The 16,776-nt window shown below is 44.4% G+C and overlaps 1 protein-coding gene across 5 annotated transcripts in view; it reads right to left on the reverse strand.

Annotated features, from left to right (window-relative positions):
• The window catches only part of ACAD9 (acyl-CoA dehydrogenase family member 9), a 67,952-nt gene extending 57,559 nt beyond the window's left edge, over window positions 1–10,393 (reverse strand). For 2 of the 5 annotated variants that reach the window (XR_002828492.1, XM_006085747.3), the window contains exons 1-2: window positions 10,202–10,333; window positions 464–557 (exon numbers count right to left, since the gene is read on the reverse strand). Coding sequence is in view for 3 of the 5 variants with exons in the window: in XM_006085747.3 (XP_006085809.1) it covers window positions 464–557; window positions 10,202–10,333 (226 nt within the window). In the remaining 2 variants the exon portion in view is untranslated. Of the gene's footprint in view, window positions 1–463; window positions 558–10,201 lie in introns of all 5 variants that reach the window. The other 3 variants (XR_002828491.1, XM_014453165.2, XM_023751427.1) reach the window with 3 other exon arrangements.
• Between the last annotated feature and the right edge of the window lie 6,383 nt (window positions 10,394–16,776).

The following is a 16,776-nucleotide window of genomic DNA, read 5'->3' on the forward strand; positions in this document are numbered from 1 at the left end:
GTGGGGGGCCTTTGGGGGGTGACCGGTCCACCCCCGGGGCCAATTTGGGGGGCAACCAGCCCCCCAAGCCAGATTGTTTGGGGCCATTCGGCCGGGGGAGTGTTAGAAACCCACCATCCCGGGTTTGCGAGAGGATTGTCCGCCTGTTGTTTTAGCCCCATTCCCTTAAAACGGCCATTGGGACTTCTTCCCGGGTTTCCAAGTTGGGAGGGGGTCCGGCCCGGGTGGGGGACCACCCCCCCCCCCCCCCCCCCGCACAAATTTCATGCACCGGGCCACTAGTTGAAATATAATTAAACAGCCATTGGGATAATCCTCAAAGCAAAATACTGCCAATAAACACTATTTCCCCACGATTAATGATACTCCAGAGAACTTCCCTTCTGTATATAACTTCTAATGTAAATGTCAAAGCATCACCCTTAAAATGGAAATTGGTAATGGTAAAGAAAATCATACATACCCTCTTCAGTGAAGAATCTTTCTATGGGTCCCACAAACTGATTGATTTCATTAAGTTCATCTTGGCTAACTTCTGGAAATGGGAAAACTTCTTTCTAAAAATGATAATTAGTAAAAATGAATTTTAGCAACTTTCCATAGTGGTAATATCAGTCAAAAAGGAAGGAAACAGATTGGCTAGGTCCCATATCTGGTAGGCAGAACATTACCAATTAAAAGAATTAGAAAGCAAACCACAGAAGGTGCTTAAGATACAGGAATTGTATGTTAGTCTCCACCACCCAGATACATCCCCCTCCCCTACTCAAGCAACTTTACTAGTAATTTTTATTGCTTTCCTTATCAATAACAAGTTATGATGATTTCCCCATGAAACAGAGAGCCCTGGACTAACATTTCAAAGCCCTGGGTTCTATCTGCAGCTTACTAACTGTGTGGCCTTCACCAAATCTCTACCTCCCCATACTTCCATTTTCTCACCGGTAATATGCAGGTAATATTTACTCAATGTCATTGTGAGAATCATGGAAGATAACTGGTGTGAAAGCTCTTTACTAAAATGTAAAATTTTACTAGTTATTTTGTGAGTTCAAAGATGCTGCAGTTGACAAGAGCATAGTGTGTGGTTACAAGGTCTGACATCTTGTCAGGTTCCCATCCAGTTGCATACTCCAGCCTCCATTCCTCCTGCTGGATAACAGCTGTTACTTTGAATGTGCAAGGTAACAGGGTCACTGAAGGAGGCACAGATGTTGAGCCACATCAACCTTAATTCAGCCCTGGCTCTGCCACTTATTAGACGTGTGACTTGGATAAGTCACACAGCCTGTGTTAGTGTTAGCTGACATCAAATCAACCAGATAGTGTGTCCTGGAAATAAAAGTAATTATAGTTATTTGTATCAGACCTCATACCTGAAAAACAAATTAGCTTCAAATCTCTATCTCAAACCAATGAGTGGTCAATATTTCTGACTAGCCCAGAATTCCCCCATTGGGCCATCACTATATATTACCTAAAATCATCCTGCTGTGTGCTTAGTCCGTTTGGCTTTTTGGGCTCCAGATATTCCTGCCAGCACAGCAGTTCTCAACCTGTGGGTCGCGACCCCTTTGGGGGGTCGAACGACCCTTTCACAGGGGTCGCCTAAGACCATCGGAAAACACATATATAATTACATATTATTTTGTGATTAATCACTATGCTTTAATTATGTTCAATTTGTAACAATGGAAATACATCCTGCATATCAGATATTTACATTACGATTCATAACAGTAGCAAAATTACAGTTATGAAGTAGCAACGAAAATAATTTTATGGTTGGGGGTCACCACAACATGAGGAACTGTATTAAAGGGTCGCGGCATTAGGAAGGTTGAGAACTACTGTGCCAGCATGACATGAGTATTTGGATTTGGAACTGCAGCTGCTGAGAAGTGATGTACCAGATCACAAGCTGCCAGCCTCCAGAAGCCCTGCCTCTCTTCATGGCACCTCTCACCAAGTGTCTCCAGACAGGTCTTCAAAGCAAAGGAATCTTCAATCTTTCCCCTCCAGCCCTTGAATATCTAATCAGCCACAAAACATTGCCCACTCTAGTAACATACTCCCAAATCTGTTTTCTCCCCTTAGGCTCCATGACTAAAGGCTTATATGTGGGGCCCTACCCAAAAGTGAAAGCTGACTTAAAGGAATTCCTGCCTTCAAGCCCACTGACCCTGCCCTCAAGACTGTCTGGAACAGTGGTAGGCAAACCGCGGCTCGCGAGCCACATGCGGCTCTTTGGCCCCTTGAGTGTGGCTCTTCCACAAAATACCACATACAGTGCGATTGAAACTTCGTGGCCCATGCGCAGAAGTCGGTTTTCGGCCTGGGCGAGTCTATTTTGAAGAAGTGGCATTAGAAGAAGTGGGGGGTGGACATATAGAAAGGATGAATGAAAGGAGATAGATGAAACAAGTATATGAGTGTGGATGGGAGAGTTGGAAGGGGTCAACCTCAGCGAACGTACCTCAATCAGATTGAGGACGTTTTTAGCAAAGGCCAGCTTAGGAGTACCCTAATTAAGTTAATAACAATATACCTACCTATATAGTTTAAGTTTAAAAAAGTTGGCTCTCAAAAGAAATTTCAATCGTTGTACTGTTGATATTTGGCTCTGTTGACTAATGAGTTTGCCGACCACTGGTCTAGAAAGAAAAAAAAATGCTGACTCTGCTCACTTTGCAGCCTCTCAGAACAAAGCCAGCCCCTTAGCTGAATATACAGAGGCTCAACTCACTGCACCTGCATTCACCGCCTCATGGTTTCACCTGGGCCTTGTGCAATGAGCTGTGTTAGAGGAAGATTATACAGTGGGGCCTTGACTTACGAGTGTCCCGACTAACGAGTTTTTTGAGATACCAGCTGTCTCTCGGCTGATTTTTTGCATTGAGTTGAGAGAGCAATTTGAGTTAACGAGCTCCTTAACGAGCTCGGTCTCAGAACGAATTAAACTCGTAAGTCAAGGCCCCACTGTACAATTATTCTGGTACTAATGAGCACTCCAGATGAGAAGAGAACAGGTTGGGAACTAGCTGGCCCACTGCTACAAGAAGAGCGATCTCAAGTATATGTAAAAGGAAATCTCTGATATCAATGTTTAAAAATTGAATGAAGTGCCTCATGGGTGCTGGGTTCAATTTTAACATCAGCAGTTTTCAAATGTTTCAAAGCAGTAAAACATTTTTCAACTAAATTTAGTACAGAAACCAAACATGTAAAACAGATAAAACTCAAGCTGCTCTGGCTGTGATGTAGAAGGGGAGAAAGGTCACCCAAATATCTCCCACTCAGCTTCCCACTGGTCCCAGCAGTAGCCCCAGGGGCACTTCCATGAAAAGTGAAGATCCAACTGAGGGCAGTGTGACAACTACTGGTTTAGATGGCCTTGAAGATCTTCTTCTATTCTTAAATTCTAAGCATCTCAGATGCCATGTTCTGCTCAAACCCCTATAATGCTGTGAGAGATGATATTGACCTGAATCAGGGCAATGGTAGTGAGGTGCTTAAAATCGGACAGATTCTAAATATTAACCTGAAGGTAGAGAAAACAAGATTTGCTGTCAGATTAGTTGAGAGTATGAGAATAAGAGGCATCAAAGGTGATTCCAGGAACTTGGTCTGAACAAGTTGAGCAAATAGAGTTGCCACCATCTATGATGAAGACTGGTGGCAGGAGCAGGATTGGGTTGGGAGACCAGGATCTTAGTTTTGCATATACAAATTTGAGATGCCTATTAGACATCTAGTGAAGCTTTTAGTAGAAAGGTAGACATAAAAGGAGTCTGAAGTTCAGAGGAGAAATCTGAGCTGGAGAAATAAATATGCGATATCAGGATATTGATAGTATTTAAAGCAACAATACCAAACTAGACCACCCAAGGTGGGATTGTAGATGGAAAGATCTACAGACTGAGTCTTAGAGAAATCCAGTTCTGGCAGCCGCCATTCCTGGAAGTAGAACAAAACCATAAAGGCACAAACAAGCCTTTCCCAGTCCACCCCACCACCACACATCACAAAGGGGTCCAATGGAGACATGTGGGAGAACTCAGATAGGACAACATTGCTGTCAGCATCTAGTTGTAGGAGAAAGTGCTAGGTTCTCGAGGTACAGAACCCCCATTGTCCACCATACTCCCACAAAGGAATGGTGCCCTGAGACTGAGGCAACCTAATTACAGAGGGGACACCCACATCACCTAGGAATATAGGGCATTTTCCATGGCCCAGCCAAAACCACCCCACAGAGATCTCTGAAGCACTAGACATATAAATAAGAGAAAATAAAAACTTGCATTTCAGCTGTCTAGGCAGAGAAATAACCCAACAAATACCATGAATAACCAAGGTAACATAGTAGCTCCAAAAGATGGAAAGTCTCCAGAAAATAAATGTAAAGACATGGAAATATGTGATTTAAATGGCAGAGAAGTCAAAGATTGAAGTTCTGAAACAAACAAACAAACAAACAAAACCTCAACAAGTTACATGAAAATTCAGAAGGGCAGTTTTATGAATTCAGAAATATAATCTATGAAAAAAAGGACTACTGCCCTGACCGGTTTGGCTCAGTGGATAGAGCATCGGGCCGCGGACTGCAAGGTCCCAGGTTCAATTCTGATCGAGGGCATGTACCTTGGTTACGGGCTTGATCCCTGGTAGGGGGCATGCAGGAGGCAGCTGATTGATGTTTCTCTCTCATTGATGTTTCTCTGTCTTTCCCTCTCTTTCCCACTCTCTAAAAATCAATGGAAAAATATCCTCCAGTGATGATTTTTAAAAAAGAGAGAGAGAGATGAAGAATACAAAAGAATAGTCCAGCCAGCATGGCTCGTGGTTGAGCATCAACCTATGAACCAGAAGGTCATGATTCAATTTCCTCTCCTCTCCTCTGTAAAAAATCAATAAAACTATATTTAAAGAAAAAATTTTTTTTTAAAAAAAGGACTACCTTACCAATAAGATTGAAACGACAGAAAGGAACTAAATAGAAATTCTGAAGTTGAAGAACTCAATAAAAGAGATGAAGAATAGCCCTAGCCGGTTTGGCTCAGTAGATAGAGCATCAGCTTGCAGACTGAAGGGTCCTGGGTTTGATTCCAGTCAAGGGCATATACCTTGGTTGCAGGGTCTGGGCCCTGGTCAGGGCCCGTGCAGGAGGCAACCAATTGATGTATTTCTCTCACATTGATATTTTTCTCTTTCTCTCTCTCTTCCACTCTCTCTAAAAATCAATGAAAAAATATCCTCCAGTGAGGATTTAAAAAAAAAAGAGAGAGAATGAAGAATAAAAAAGAATAGCCCAGCCAGTGTGGCTCAGTGGTTGAACACCAACCGATGAACCAGAAGGTCACAGTTCAATTCTTGGTCGGGGCATATGCCCAGGTTGTGGGCTCCATCCCCAGTGTGGAGTGTGTAGAAGGCAGTGGATCAATGATTCTCTCTTATCATTCACTAGAGGCCTGGTGCATGAAATTCATGCACTGGGGAGGGGGGAGTTCCTCAGCCCGGCCTGTGCCCTCTCGCAGTCCGGGACCCCTTGGGGGATGTCCACCTGCCGGCTTAGGCCCGCGCCCTCTGGGTGTGCATGGAAAGGACAGGACAGAAATTTCATCACACACCTGGAGTCACAGTGAAGTCATTGTTCCCTTCTTTTTTTCATTATACCAATTATTTTTATATTGTTCTTTCTGATGAAGTCAGATAGTTCTGGTAGAGTTCTATTTTTTTCAGAGGAAGCCACAAACTGTGCATCACTTGTAGCTTGAAACAGGTTGCCAAGGGCCAGGCACAGACAGCATCTGACATTGGCCTACACCAGAGTCCCTCCCAAGAGGCCCAGAACCAATACACCAAATGACCAGCTTCAAACAACATCAGAGCAGGCTCCATCAAACTTCACCAACAGCATACCCAAAGGAAGATCACAGCAGTACCCGCACAGCAGCTCACATGCCATGTCAGGGTTGAGCTTCACAGTCAGCTAGTCAGAGACCGAACCCATGCACAAACTGGCCACCATGAATCAAGACTCAATTACAACAGAAGGCCCACAAAAGCCATACAAAGGGCACTGCTAGAGCACGCAGCTCAGATCAAGGCGACTGCACCACTGGGTTCCACAGGACACCTACTCCATAATGCCACTCCATAAAGACTTGGGAATCATAGCAGATCTATTTTATACATAGAAACAAACACAAAGAGGCAGCACAATTAGGGAAACAAGAGAACAGGCCCCAAATGAAAGAAGAAATCTACAGAAAAAGAGGTAAATGAAATGGAGGCAAGCAATGTATCAGATATCCTATCTAATAAAAGAGAAACATGGTAATTAGCCGTACATCCGCTACCCTTCCCATTGGCTAATCAGGGCGATATGCAAATTAACTGCCAGCCAAGATGGTGGCCGGCAGCCATGCACTGAAGCGAACAGGGAGGCTTGCTTGCTCCAGTGACGGTGGACTCCAACGTTCCCCGCCTGACTTGCCGGCCTCTCAGCTGCAACTCTAAGCAACTATGTTGCAAATATAGAAGCTAAACAAAACCCCAGAAACCTGCTTTAGTCAGCCAGGCTTCAGCCAGCCAGACCGCAACATTGTATCAAATACAGAAGGTAAACAAAGGCCAGAAACCTGCTTTCAGCAGCCGAGGCCTCAGAGCTAAAGCTGGCCCAGAATAAAAAAAAAGAAAAGAAAAAAAAGGAGCGGTTGGGAGCTTCAGTCACCCACCAGCCTGAAAACGGCCCTCAGCCCCTCAGCCAGACTGGCCAGGCACCCCAGTGGGGACCCCCACCCTGATCCAGGACACCCTTTAGGGCAAATCAGCCAGCCCCCACCCGTGCACCAGGCCTCTATCCTATATAGTAAAAGGGTAATATGCCTCCCAGCACCGAGATCAGCGGAGCCGCGAGGCCTCCTGGCACCGGGATCAGCATGACAGGGGGCAGCGCCCAAACCCCCTGATCGCCCTGTGGCTCTGTGTGTGACAGGGGGCGGGGCCACAACCTCCCTATCCGCCCTGCTCTGTTCGTGACAGGGGAAGGTGCCCCAACCCCCTGATCAGCCCTGCTCTGTGCCTGATAGGGGGGAGCTCCCCAACCCCCTGATCGCCCTGCGGCTCTGTGTGTGACAGGGTGCAGCGCCCTAACCCCCTGATCGGCCCTGCTCTGTGTGTGACAGGGGGCGGTGCCCCAACTCCCCTATCGGCCCTACTCTGTGAGTGACAGGGGGGAGCTCCTCAACCCCCTGATGGGCCCTGCTCTGTGCATGACAGGGGGGAGTTCCCCAACCCCCTGATGGGCCCTGCTCTGTGCGTGACAGGGTACGGAGCCCCAACCCCCATGATGGGCCCTGCTCTGTGCATGACAGGGGGCAGCGCCCCAACCCCCTGATCCGCCCTGCTCTGTGTGTGACGGGGGCAGTGCCCCAACTCCCCTGTCGGCCCTGCTCTGTGCGTGACAGTGGGGAGCTCCCCAACCCCCTGATCGGCCCTGCTCTGTGTGTGACAGGGGTCAACACCCCCAACCCCCTGATTGGCCCTGCTCTGTGTGTGACAGGGGGTGGCGCCGCAACTTCCCTATCGACCCTGCCTTGAGTTTGACAGGGGGCGGTGCCCCAACCCCCCCAATCGTCGGTACCCTGAGCGTGACTAGGGGTGGCATCGCAACCTCCCGATGCGCCCTGCTCTGTGCATGACAGGGGGCAGCGCCCCAACTCCCCAATCGGCCCTGCTCTGAGCTGGACCAGGGGCTGCACCTAGGGATTGGGCCTGCCCTCTGCCACCCAGGAGCAGGCCTAAGCCAGCAGGTCATTATCTCCTGAGGGGTCCCAGACTGCGAGAGGGCACAGGATGGGCTGAGGGACCCCCTCTCCCCCCCGAGTGCACAAATTTTTGTGCACCGGGCCTCTAGTAGAGTTATAAAGATGCTCAAGGAACTTAGAGATAACTACACCAACATGAAAAAGGACATACAGACCACCAAAAAAATTTCTCAGGAAAAAAAATTCCATATCTGAGATCAAGAATAAACTGAAAGGAATAAAGAGTAGGTTGAATCAAATCAACAATTTGGAAGAAAAGGTAGAAGAGAAAAAAAACCAATCAGAGCAGCAAAAAGAAAAAAGAATTTAAAAAATGAGGATAATTTAAAGGAACTTTGGACAACATGAAGCTAACAACATTTGCATTATAGGGGTATCAGAAGGAAAAGAGAGAAAGCAAGGATTAAAAACTTATTTGAAGAAACAACAGAGAAATTTTCTAGCCTGGTGAAGAAAAAAGACACACAAATCCATAAATCACAGAGTCCCAAATAAGATAAACCCAAAGAGGCTCACACCAAGATACAATATTTGCTGTGGAACCAAATATTCAAATTATCAAGGGTGACATCATCAGCCAAGATTAATATATCCAGCAAAATTATCCTTTATATATGAAGGAAAAAATAAAGACTTTACAGATATACAGAATCTGAGGGAATGTACCACCACAAGACCTGCATTACACAAAATACTCAACAGTGTTCTTCTACCTGAAACAAAAAGACAAAAAGATACACAACTATGAGTAAGATGACTAACAGACAGAAGCAGAAAATTGCAACCATTGTTCAGAATAGGGTACTATACACTTAAATGTAACATAAAGGTTAAAGGAGTAAAAAAATTAAAAAAAAGAAAAGAAAAGCGCTACTGCAATTTAGAAATAAACAGCATAAAAAGGGATAATTTGTGACAACAAAACATAAAAGGACAGTGGGTAAAGGTCTGAATTTGCACATGGAAATGGAGATAAGATGCAATCAGGAATAAAAAGAACTACTGTATATTTTAAACTTTCTTTTACATAAACCTAATGGTAGCTACAAAAAAAAAAAATCTAAAACTGAGACACCTAACAATATAACATTAAAAAAAGAGGAAACAAGGAAAAAAATCATAGAATGCCATCAAAATGAAATTAACAGAACATAAGGGAAAATTAACAATGGAGACACAGAGCTACAAGAAAACAAAAAATAAAATTATTATATTATATATCAATAGTCACACTGAATGTAAATAGGCTGAACTCCAATAAAAAGACAATAAAAAGGAAACCCAATACACAGTCTTCAGAAGACCTATTTCAGCTGCAAAGACAAACATAGGGGTGAAATCTGATACTCCAAGCAAACTGTATCCAGAAAAAAGCTGGGATAGCCATGACAAAATGGGTTTCAAGATAAAAAAGGTAATAGACAAATATGGACATTTTATAGAGATAAAGGGGACATTAAATCAAGAAGACATAACACATTAATATATACGCACCCAATCTGGGAGCACCAAAATATATAAAGCAACTACTAACAGAACTACAGGGAGAAACTGGTAAAAACATAATGATAGTGAGGGACTTAAATACTTCACTAATCACTATGAACAGATCATCCAAACAGAAAATCAATAAAGAACTATCAGCCTTAAATGACACATTTGGCCAAATGGACATAATCAATATTTACGGAGACTTTTATCCCAAAACACTAGATCATATATTCTTCTTCTAGTGCACATGGATCATTCTCAAGGATAGACCATATGTTGGGACTCCAAACTAGCCTCAGCAATTTAAGAAGACTGAAATCATACCAAGCATATTCTCCAACCACATGCTTTGAAACTGGAAATCAACTGAAAAAAGCAAACATACGGATATTAAACAATAACTACTAAACAATAACTGGGTCAAAGAAGAGATAAAAAGATTCAGAGACAGCTCAGCCAGTGTGGCTCAAAAGCTGAATGTGACCAATGCACCTTGAGGTCACTGGTTCCATTACAGGTCAGGGCACATGCCTAGGTTGCGGGCTTGATCCCAGTGTGGGGCATGCAGGAGACAGCTGACCAATGTTTCTCTCATCACTGATGCTTCTATCTCTCTCTGAAATCAATTAAAACATTTAAAAAATTAGCTGGACCACTTGTCAGATGCAGATTCTCAGGCCCCCAGCCATGGAAAGACACTTCCTTTTTCTAGGAAAAATTATATGACCTAGAGGGCCTCAGGAATCTGGAATTTTAGCACTCCCCGTCCCTTGGGTGTATTTGTCAAGTAAGGACTAGGAAAAAGCTTTACCCCAGTCTTTCCGGATAAGAGCAAAGACGGGAGGCAGAGACGAAAGGCCCGCCGGGCTCTGCCTTACCTTCTCGATCCTGCCCAGGAAGAGCTCCTTGGCGAAAGCGTGGGTGCGCGGACTGGAGCGCAGCGCTCGCCTGCTAACAGCGAAGGACCGCAGAGCCCAGCAGGCGCGCGCGCGGAGCCCGAAGACCATCATGCTGTCCAGAGTGCACACCCTCGAAGGATTGTCCTGGATTCCCGCTCCGGCGCCCCGATGACGTCACAACATCGCGCCTCACCACAAGCCAGAGCGCATGCGCGGTACCCGATGACATCACTTCTTTGCGCCTTCCACCAGATGGTGTGCATGCGCTATTTATGATGTGATTGTTCTGCGCCTTCCGCTGACCAGTGCGCATGCGCGGCTGGGGAAGCAGGCCGGGCTAACACCATCTTAATGGTCTCAGTTCCCAACGTTGGGGAACCTGAAGGACTTTGTTTTAAAGTACTAACTGTTGCCGGGCTGGTGGTGATTGGTAGAGCCTCCTCCCATGCACCGGAAGGTGGTGGGTTCGTTTCCGGTCAAGGACCTGTCCCTGGCTTGCAGGTTCAATCCCCAGCCTGGGTTGGGGGCACCAAAAGATTCCAGATCTCTCTGTCTCTCTCCCCCCACCCCCACCCCCCACCCCCATTTCCCTTCCACTCTCCAAAAATCAATGGAAAAATATCTTTGAGCCCAGTTGGCATGGTTCAGTGGTTGAGCGTGGATCTATGAACCAAGAGGTCATGGTTTGATTTCCGGTCAGGGCACATACCCGGGTAGTGGGCTTGATCCCCAGTAGGGGGCATGCAGGAGGCAGCCAATTCATGATTCTCTCTTATTATTGATGTTTCTATCTCTCCCTCTCCCTTTCTCTCTGAAATAAATAAAAATATATTTTTAAAAGAGAAAGAAAAATATCCTTGAGTGAGGATTAACAAACATAAATAAGTTTGTGTTATTTCTATTTTGTCTGAACATATAACATTGCATGGTATTCTTCCGCCCTTATCCCCACTTATGTTTTAATCCTAGACCTTTATAATTTACTAGAGGCCTGGTGCACAAAAATTTGTGCACTGGTGGGGGGGGGGTCCCTCAGCCCGGCCTGTGCCCTCTCGCAGTCTGGGACCCCTTGGGGGGATGACCACCTGCTGGCTTAGGCCTGCTCCTCGGGGGATTGGGCCTAAGCTGGCAGTAAGACATCCCTCTGGCAGCCCGGCTGCCCTCGGGAGATGTCCACTTGCCAGCGGGGAGCAGACCTAAACTGCAGTCAGACATCCTTAGCGCTGCTGAGGAGGCAGGAGAGGCTCCCACCACCACCGCTGTACTGGCAGCCATCAGCCTGGCTTGTGGCTGAGCAGAGCTCCCCCATGTGGGAGCTCACTGACCACCAGAGGGCAGCTCCTGCATTGAGCGTCTGCCCCCTGGTGGTCAGTGTGTGTCATAGTGACCAGTCATTCCCAGTCTTTCTGCTGTTAGGGTCAGTTTGCATATTACCCTTTTACTATATAGAATAGAGGCCTGGTGCACGGGTGGGGGCCAGCTGGTTTGCCCTGAAGGGTGATCCGGATCAGGGTGGGGGTCCCGCTTGGGTGCCTGGCCAGCCTGGATGAGGGGCTGATGGCTATTTTCAGGCTTCCCGCACCCCCTTTAGGGTGGGGGTCCCTGCTGGGGTGCCTGGCCAGTCTGGATGAGGGGCTGAGGGCTGTTTTCAGGCTGGCAACTGAAGCTCCCAGCCTCTCCTTTTTTCTTTTTTTTTTTTATTCTGGGATTTATTTAACTTTCTATAATTGAAACTTTGTTGCCACTCCAGCTCTGAGGCCACAGCCTGCTGAAAGCAGGTATCTGGGGTTTGTTTAGCTTCTATAATTGCAACTTTGTTGCTTAGAGTGGAGCTCAGAGCCCGGCCACAGCAAGCTTGGTTTCCTCCATCACTGGAGCAAGCGAGCCTCCTGCTCGCTTCAACTGCGTGGCTGCTGGCCGCCATCTTGGTTGGGTTAATTTGCATATCCTGCTGATTAGCCAGTGGGAAGCGTAGCGGAGGTATGGTCAATTACCATGTTTGTCTATTATTAGATTAGATGTATCCAATGCTCATCAGTCCTTTTGTCAAAATTTCTCAAATCTCTTGGTTGGTTTGTCCTGTGATAGAGTCCTCAGAAAGGACGCATAATAAGTGTATTCACCAAATTCTTGTATGTTCAAAACCTATGTAAAGCTACTTTTCTATATTTTTTTAAAATTGAGGTCCAGAGAATTTATCTTCTAAGTTAATTAATTGTATTTGGATATGTCTCTCAGTGTTGATAATTGTGGGCTAGTTATTTTCCCCCCACGGACTTAGATCATTCAGGATGCAGGTTCACCTCTTCTTTAAAAAAAAAAAAATTTTTTTATTGATTTCAGAGAAGGGAGAGGGAGAGATAGAAACATCAATGATGAGAATCATTGATAGGCTGCCTCCTGCACACCCACAACTGGGGATTAAGCCCACAACCCAGGCATGTGCCCTGACTGGGAATCCAACTGTGACCTTCTGGTTCATAGGTCGATGCTCAACCACTGAGCCACACCAGCCGGGCATCAGCTCTTCTTTATTATAGACCATTTTCTTTCATTATAGTCTTACATCTTAGTCTTATTACATGTATGTATATGTTTTTAAAAAATATTTTTTTATTGATTTCAGAGAGACAGGCAGAGGAGGAGAGAGAGATAGAAACATCAATGATGACAGAGAATCATTGATTGGCTGCCTCCTGCATGCCTCCTACTGAGGATCAAGCCCAAAACCTGGGCATGTGCCCTTGACTGGAATTGAACCTGGGACCTTTCAGTCCACAGGCCGACGCTCTACCCATTGAGTCAAACTAGCTAGGGCTATATGTTCTCTTTTCATCTGCTACATCTCTACTTTCTCTCGGATCTCTAATACCTCCTTACATTTTATTTTCTTGGATCCTTTTATTTTCATCCTCAATGTCCATTTCTGTACTTTCAGTTATATCTTTTCTCCTTTAGGCAGCTGAGATAATTTTGTCTTTTTCTTTTTTTTTTCTCTTGAGTTTAGTGAGCTTCCATTGCACATCTTATTTGTCCACATTTTTTGTTGTTAATCCTCACCTGAGGATTGCTTCTTCAGAGAGAGTGGAAGGGAGGATCAGGGAGAAAGAGAAATAGCGAGAAACATGGATGTAAGAGAGCCACATCAACTGGTTGCCTTCTGCATGCACCTCAACCAAGATTGGGAAGGGAACCCACAACACAGGTACATGCCCTTAACTGGGAATTGAACCCAAGACACTTCAGTCCATAGGGTGATACTCTAACCACTTAGCACACCAGCCAGGACTTATTTGTCCAATTTTACAGTCAAAACTCAGTTCTCAAATGTCTCCCACCTCAAACAATTTAGTTCTCAACCAACTTGTTTACAGGAAAAAAAAGTCTGGGTTGTGGAACAAAACTTCAGTTTTGTGACCTGACAACCCTTTTATGATGATACCTAAGCACGACAAAAAAGCTTCTCTCAGGCCACTTACAAAGGAAAGGAGAAAATGTACATACAAAGGAGAGAATGATCGCCCTGACTGGTTTGGCTCAGTGGATAGAGCGTCGGCCTTCGGACCAAAGGATCTTGGGTTCGATTCTGGTCAAGGGCATGTACCTTGGTTGCGGGCACATCCCCAGTAGGAGGTATGCAGGAGGCAGCTCATCGATGTTTCTCACTCATCGATGTTTCTAACTCTCTATCCCTCTCCCTTCCTCTCTGTAAAAAATCAATAAAATATATTTTTTAAAAAAGGAGAGAATGATTAGCACAATTTTAAAATATAAAGAGGCAACCAAAAGTGCTAATGTTGCTAAGGGTGTGAAAGAAACAATGATTACAGGGAATTAAAGAAGTAAAAAAACTTGTTGATTTGAATAAACAAAAAGCAGTTAGCTGGGTGACAGCATTTCAGAGTCAGTGATAGGAAAAAGCAAATATGCTGCATACTGACGTGAAAGATATCCCTGGACCCAGTGCTGAAAGTGATTCCTTTAAGGCTGGTAAGGGATGGTACAATAAATTTAAGAAAAGTGTTTATTTAGAGATTAAACAGTACATTAGGCATGTACTATACATAAGAAAGGTTAAAGTGGAATCATTTGTGGGTCTGGAACAAATTAATTAAATTTACATTATTTGTAATGGGAAAAAAATAATTCAGTTTTTGAATAAATCACTTCTCAAACAGCATTTGAAATGAATTAAGTTCCAGAACCGAGGTTCTACTGTATTTTGAGCTTCTGAGTTTATGACTTGTGGTGTTTTTTCATATCTTATTGATTGTTTAGTCATGTTTAATTAATGATGTGTTGTGTTACAATTTCCCCCTGCTTGGGTTTTTATCCTGTTTGCATTTAAGTGTGTTTTTATTTGCTAAAAAGTTCTCATTTTTCTCCTTAAAGTATTTTTGTATGAAGACTGTGTTTATTTGCATTGGATTTTTTGAGACCAACAATAGCAGCATGCCGCAACCTTCGTGGCGGGGTTCAGGATCTGAAGGAGGGGCCGATGCACAAATGAAAATGCTATACAAGAAATATGAATTTAGAAGGCATGGGGGGCAGGTGGAGACCTCTTTCTTGAAGAAGCACTCCCGAGACTGAGTCCCATCTGCTTTTTATTCAGTTTTAGATACACATCTTGCCCTCTAGCAACGCATACAGGCATATCAAAGGTAAAGTTTGGTAAACAGTAAAAGGATGATCAGGTTAGGACCATGGTCGGCAAACTGCGGCTCGCAAGCCACATGCAGCTTTTTGGCCCCTTGAGTATGGCTCTTCCTAAGCCTTAGGAGTACCCTAATTAAGTTAATAACAATGTACCTACCTATATAGTTTAAGTTTAAAAAATTTGGCTCTCAAAAGAAATTTCAGCCCTGACTGGTTTGGCTCAGTGGATAGGGCGTCGGCCTGTGGACTGGAGGGTCCCAGGTTTGGTTCCGGTTGGGGGCATGTGCCTTGGTTGTGGGTGCATCCCCGGTGGGGGGTGTGCAGGAGGCGGCTGATCGGTGTTTCTCTCTCATCGATGTTTCTAGCTCTCTGTCCCTCTCCCTTCCTCTCTGTAAAAAATCAATAAAATATATTAAAAAAAAAAAGAAATTTCAATCGTTGTACTGTTGATATTTGACTCTGTTGACTAATGAGTTTGCCGACCACTGGATCGTTAGGAAATTGCCTTGAGCCATTGAGCCCACAGCAGGGCAATATTATGCTGATTTTCAGCCCTGCTGAACATCAAAGTCCATTGGCCTTCCAATGATTCTTTTTGCATTAAAATGCTAACTGCTGTTGGCTTTAGCCTAAAAATGTCCCATTTTGCTTATATAGTTGTGGACAAAAAAGGGCCACATGCTAACCTAACTCAAGGAAGGCCTGCATGGCAGCCTTGCAAACTCAAGAGACCTAAAATAACCACAAAGCATGGTCTGAGATTAAAACATTTAATTAAAAATCAGTTAATAGTGGGTAGTCATGTTCTAGGCCAGTATCTTCCCTGACAAACATCAACTTTGATTTTTACTGAGCCTATTGTCTTTTTGCATCTAAGATAACATACCTGTGGAATGTCAGGGTAACTTGTAACTTCCCTTTTTTCAGACCCCTCAGCGCACAACAAATGGTGCCAGGGCACCAACCACAAATTCCCTTATTGTTATTGTTATCTGCTAATTGCTGACTGTTAACTATCCTGTACCCACCTACGTAAAAGAGGTTTGTATGTATCATTTTACTTTTTATCTAATCCAGAGGTTTCCCAGCTTTGCTTTCTCCCACCTCCCTAATCTATCACCAGTGGATTTAATGTAACCCACTTATGTCTCCTCCTTTGATGGCAATTTATAAAAATAGGTGAAAACCACCATCCTCCAGAGCATTATCTTAATTTGTTGAGATTCTGCTTCCCAGCAATTGTTGACAGTTTGGCTCAAATAAACTAACAAAAATTCTTATGTTAACACAGTGAACTGCAGTTCCTTTAATAAAAGACACTTTATTTTTTTATGTCTGTCTTATTCTGTGATAGCATCTTGTTTTGTTTTGTTTTAATATTTTTACTGATTTCAGAGAGAAGGAGAGATAGAAATATCAATGATGAGAGAGAATCATTGATTGGCTGCCTCTTGCATGCCCCTTACTGGGTTTCCCTCCCCCACCAAGCCTCCCAGGGAAACCTCACTTTCCCAGGTGCCTCCCTCTTCTCAGAAGCAGTGCCTTTTGCCACTTCTGGTCCCATGAACTTTCCAAGTCTTCTCCTTCTGATTCACCAGGTCTTACTTCTCTCCTCGCATGTCCACTCTGGGTTGGTCTCTGTCCTTATAGGCATGAACTCTAGTTGATGTTATCTTTGTCCTACCACCATTAGGACCATGCCATCTCCCCTTTTCCATGCAGCAGTCCCCCCACCCCCAGATCTCTGTTCTAGTATGAGATCTGATTTCAACTCTGCCAGTCTAAGATGTTTATTTTCCCATTGACCTTTCACTAAAATTTGTGGGATTTTGCTCTATCCTGGTTACATTCTAGTTCTGAGCAATAGGTAATTTTAAAAATGTTTTTATTGATTT

Source organism: Myotis lucifugus, unplaced genomic scaffold (genome assembly GCF_000147115.1).
Source record: "Myotis lucifugus unplaced genomic scaffold, Myoluc2.0 scaffold_21, whole genome shotgun sequence".
NCBI lineage: Eukaryota > Metazoa > Chordata > Mammalia > Chiroptera > Vespertilionidae > Myotis > Myotis lucifugus.